The sequence below is a fragment of the Papilio xuthus genome, unplaced genomic scaffold, assembly GCF_000836235.2.
Source record: "Papilio xuthus unplaced genomic scaffold, Pxut_1.1 DF828952.1, whole genome shotgun sequence".
In the NCBI taxonomy this organism is placed as follows: Eukaryota; Metazoa; Arthropoda; class Insecta; order Lepidoptera; family Papilionidae; genus Papilio; species Papilio xuthus.
This window is the reverse complement of record NW_013529697.1, coordinates 168573-172905: the sequence shown is the minus strand read 5'-3', so window position 1 is coordinate 172905 and position 4333 is coordinate 168573. Positions and strand designations below refer to the sequence as shown.

The 4333-nt window shown below is 58.6% G+C and overlaps 1 protein-coding gene across 1 annotated transcript in view; it reads left to right on the top strand.

Moving 5' to 3' along the window:
* The window catches only part of mv (lysosomal-trafficking regulator mauve), a 27147-nt gene that overhangs the window by 16057 nt on the left and 6757 nt on the right, over window positions 1–4333 (top strand). Inside the window, 16 exon segments of the mRNA XM_013319629.1 lie at window positions 15–98; window positions 179–253; window positions 379–496; window positions 580–743; window positions 886–1059; window positions 1136–1447; window positions 1628–1771; window positions 1863–2149; window positions 2278–2321; window positions 2475–2659; window positions 2742–2846; window positions 2954–3130; window positions 3229–3318; window positions 3393–3701; window positions 3926–4115; window positions 4198–4324. Of these exon segments, the coding sequence (XP_013175083.1) occupies window positions 15–98; window positions 179–253; window positions 379–496; window positions 580–743; window positions 886–1059; window positions 1136–1447; window positions 1628–1771; window positions 1863–2149; window positions 2278–2321; window positions 2475–2659; window positions 2742–2846; window positions 2954–3130; window positions 3229–3318; window positions 3393–3701; window positions 3926–4115; window positions 4198–4324 (2585 nt within the window).

Genomic DNA, 4333 nt, shown 5'->3' with positions numbered 1-4333 from the left:
CGTGGCGGCTGGGCCCGCTGGCGCTGTACCGCGCGCCGGTGCTGTCCGCGCCCGCCGCGCTGCACCTCGCCGCGCACGGCCCGGACCACGCCTGCCAGGTGCGACCGCTGCGCTCTCAACACACGCTCTCGATGCACGCAGTCTTATCATATTATCCATGTTGTCATTTACGTGTTAGGTGATGTGCGAGGAGCCCAACTACTCTGCTATATTGACGCCCGACGTGCTGGACATGAACGTGGACTGGGAACAGGTGAGCCGGGTGTTTTATAACTCACAAATCGACGACTCGATCCGTATAATGTTTGAAATAGTCGCAAACGGTATGATATGAAGATCGTTGTTTTCGTGCTGTAAGCGAGGTGCGTTTGCTCTCAGGTGTTCGAGATACCGGCGGCGGCGCTGCGCGAGCTACACGACCAGCTGCTGGCCACGTACTCCGCGCACGCGCACGATCACGTCAACCTCTACCAGCAAGTGTCCGCGCCGCAGACAGGTGATACAGCAAGCCTCCGAGTGCGTCGCCGCTAAACGTTGTAGTTGACGCAGGCAGGTAATTGAGAACATTGAACGCGACAGTGTCGGGGTTCAGCGGGCGGGGCGGCGGGTGCGCGGGCAGCGGCGTGGCGGACACGCTGCGCGTGCAGTGGAAGGCCGAGGCGCGCGTGCAGCGGCACCGAGGCTTCGCGCCCGCGCTTCTGCTGCTCGGCGGACCAGAAATACTGCTCTACTTATTTGCGAGGGTAATGTACCCTTCACGCTTTAAAATTTTCTATCGTTCTCGCTTAAAATATTCTTACTCATTCTTTCTTCTAAAAGTCACACTCGTTAAAAATTGGTGAAAACACTCCTTTCAAAAACACTAAAAGTATTGATACCGTCCAGGTGGTGGAGGCGGGCGGCTGCGCGGAGCAGCAGGCGGCGGCGCTGGGCGTGGCGCTGCGGGCGGGGCGCGCCGACGCCCGCCTGCACGCCGCGCTGTACGCGCGCGACGCGCTGCAGCTGCTGCTGCCCGTCCTGGCCGCGCCCTCCTGCAGAGTCTCGCACCACATGCTCAAGGTGCGCACTGCCCGCTGCGGCAGTTGAAGGGCGCCGATGCTGAGTAAAATAAGAAAACATGTATGTTTGTTCGCAGGAAATCCTGGACGTGGCGTGCACCGGGTCGCTGCTGAGCGTGAGCGGGCAGTCGGTGCGGCTGGCGGCGCGGGCCGACTGCGCGCTGCGCGAGCCGCGGCTGCTGCTGCTGCTGCTGCGCGCGTGGCCGCACCTCCACACCGTGCAGGTGTCGTGGGAGGTGGAGGGGGGCGAGGTGACGGAGAACGGCTCGCTGTGGGCGCTGGCGCTGGAGGCGATCTGCGCGCTGCTGCGTGACGGCCCGCGCCGCGCTTTCAATCAGCACCAGGCGGCGCGCGCGCACCTGCTGCGGCACCTCCTGCTCGCCTGCAAGGTGAACTACCTTACATTGCGACATAAATTCCATTCATGAATTTCCTAATTGCGATCACTTGAAAATGAGCACCTTTTTTGAATAATGTATGGTCCGATTCGAGACATTTAAGTAAATCGATTTATATAATTGTTTAGTGAGCTTTCCCGCAACTGTACCGAACGGTGTGTGTCTGCGCAGGAACGGTTCCTGAACTCTGATAGCGGGCCGCTGAGCACGTCGGCCAGCAACAGCCTGGTGGAGCTGGTGCGCGCGCTGGTCGGCACGCCGCCGCTGCCCGCGCACCTCGCGCTGCTCTGCGACTTCCTGCTGCTCATGCACCAGGTCAGCCGCCACATACCGCCTGATCACTATTATATCTAAACCCTTAGCCCAGAATATGAACGTGAGGTATGAATAGGGTATAATGTTTCAGGCGAGCGATACCTTCGTGACGCACTCCCGCGCCAACTTCTACTTCCTGCTGACGGCGGAGTCGCCGGAGTCCAGCGAGTTCAACTTCCTCACTTTCATTAACAAGCGCAAAAACAAACAGCACAAACTCAGAAGGAGTTTGGAGAGGCTCGCGCTCAACGACCCCCCCGAGGGAGTCGAGAGCTCGGAGGGTACGGAGGGCGCGGAGGGTGCCGCAGATGATACGCACCGCGCCCACAACACCAAGCACATGAAGGGCCTCATCAACGCACACATCAGGGACAGCAGGTAGCCGATATTTGTTACATTCATATTAAGTACATTTATTAAAACCATAACAAATTAGTTTCAAAGTACACACATTATTTCTCTTTGTCAAATTACCAATTATAAAAGTGATATTATCTCTGAAACAGAAAGGAAAATGGCGCGGCTTCACAAACCAACGGAACTCCTGTAGGTAAGTTCCGTCTTGAGTATGCATAGTTTTCGCAAGTACAATATTCTGGATTTTCTGAATAAGAATATCTGGGTTTCTTTCAAATCCGCCTTTTACTACTTTTAACACTCCATCAAGTGTCGGAATTTAAATATTAATAATTTTTGTGCGCAGGTGCAAGTGACGCGGTGGGTGAGGTGGGCGAGGTGGGTGAGGTGGGTGAGGTGGGCGAGGTGGGCGCAGTGGGCTCGGCGAGCGGCGGCGGGGGCGCGGAGGCGCTCAGCGGCTACGTGCTGGTGGACGAGGACGAGCTGCGCCACACCACAGTGGAGCTGTACACCGGCGGCATCTACCACCAGGTCGGCGTCACAAACGGCTCATGTGCCCGCGTCACTCTTCTGTACAAAGTATATATTGTAAGATGAGCGTTCCGCTGCACAGAGACGCGTGCGCGCCGGAGCCGAGCCGGGCTGGACGGCGTGCGCGGGCCTGCTGCTGCTGCTGCGCGACTCGTTGGCCGCGCTGCCCGATCACCTACTCGCTCAGGTATCATCAGTTCACCTCATCGATTCACAACGGAATTGGCGATGTCAATATAATATCCAGTGACAGATGTGTACTCACTCTGGCGGGTGTCGGTTGTGCGCGTGCAGACGGTGTGCGGGCCGGTGCTGGCGGAGAGCCTGGTGGTGCTGGCCAACCACCGCACGGCGTGCGTGCGCGCGGCCGTGGTGCGCTGCGTGTGCGCGCTGCAGCGCCGCGCCCCGCGCGCCCTCGCCGCCACCGCCACCGCCGCCGGCGCGCACTACTACGCGCACCTCGCCGATCAGGTGCCGCATAATATCTCATCTATATTATAAGGTGGCAACCGAGCACGCCGCCGCCACATGGCTTACAAAATACCTTACCGTTTATACAATTGTTTCAGATATCCCTGTACCCCGGCTCGTGGGAGCTGGCGACGGCGTGCGCCGCGCTGCTCACCAAGTGCGATGTGCCTTTAGAGGATCAACTGGACGTAAGTGCTGCCGAATATATGCCTTACTTTTGTACTTGTAAACACCAGTTAGAACAATAATATTTATTCTGCAGGATGACATCTGGGTGGAGCTGGGGGAGGAAGCGGCACAGCGCGGCGCCCCGCTGCTGGCGCTGCTGCCGGCATGCCTGCACTCGGTGCCGCTGGCGCACAATGTGGCGCTGCTGCTGCGCCGGCTCGTGGTCAAGGTGTCGCTGAAGGCGCTGACGGATGTGGCGCTGGCGGAAGTGGTGGTGCGGGCGGTGCGCGACGTTGGCCGCATGGACGAGGAGTTCGAGGGTCGCGACCTGCTGCTGGAGGACCTGTACGACCTCCTCAACAAGGTCGCCGTCAAGGCGCTCGCCAGCAACCACACCATGCAGGTAAACCCATCGCTCGATCGGTTTCACTTTTCCCGCTTTACATGACCTTAGTAACGGTAAATGTCCGCCGATAAGACACAAGAATGCGACAATTATCTTTACTTCTAAGTGCATTTTTGTTTTGCACTCGCAATTTTTTCTTGGTTGGAAATATTTTTTTATATAGCAAAGCTTAATTTTTATCTCCCACTGTAATGTGCGTGTTTTACTGTCGGCGTGAGCAGAGCGCGGTGGACATCCACCAGCAGCTGCGGTACGTGGCGGGCGGTGCGCGGGGGAGGGGCGCGGCGGGCGTGCGCCGGCTGGCACGCGCAGCTGAGGCCGCGCTCTTCGCCGCGCAGCTCGACCACCTGGAGGCGCACCTCGACCACTGCTACGCCACGCACAACAAACACACCAACTATTTTGCCAACGGTCATAGTCACATCTTTAAAAATTTCTATATTCATACAGGTTCACCTGTATGAACAATAGTGATATCGTTGTGTTCGGGCAGTGCTGGGCGGCGCGGAGAGCGGACGCGCGCGCTCCGAACTGTGCGCGCGCTACAGCGGCACGCTGGCCCGCGCGCTCGCCTTCCTGCTGGCCCGCTCGCCGCGCGCCGCGCTGCACGCCGAGGAGCCGCTCTTCCG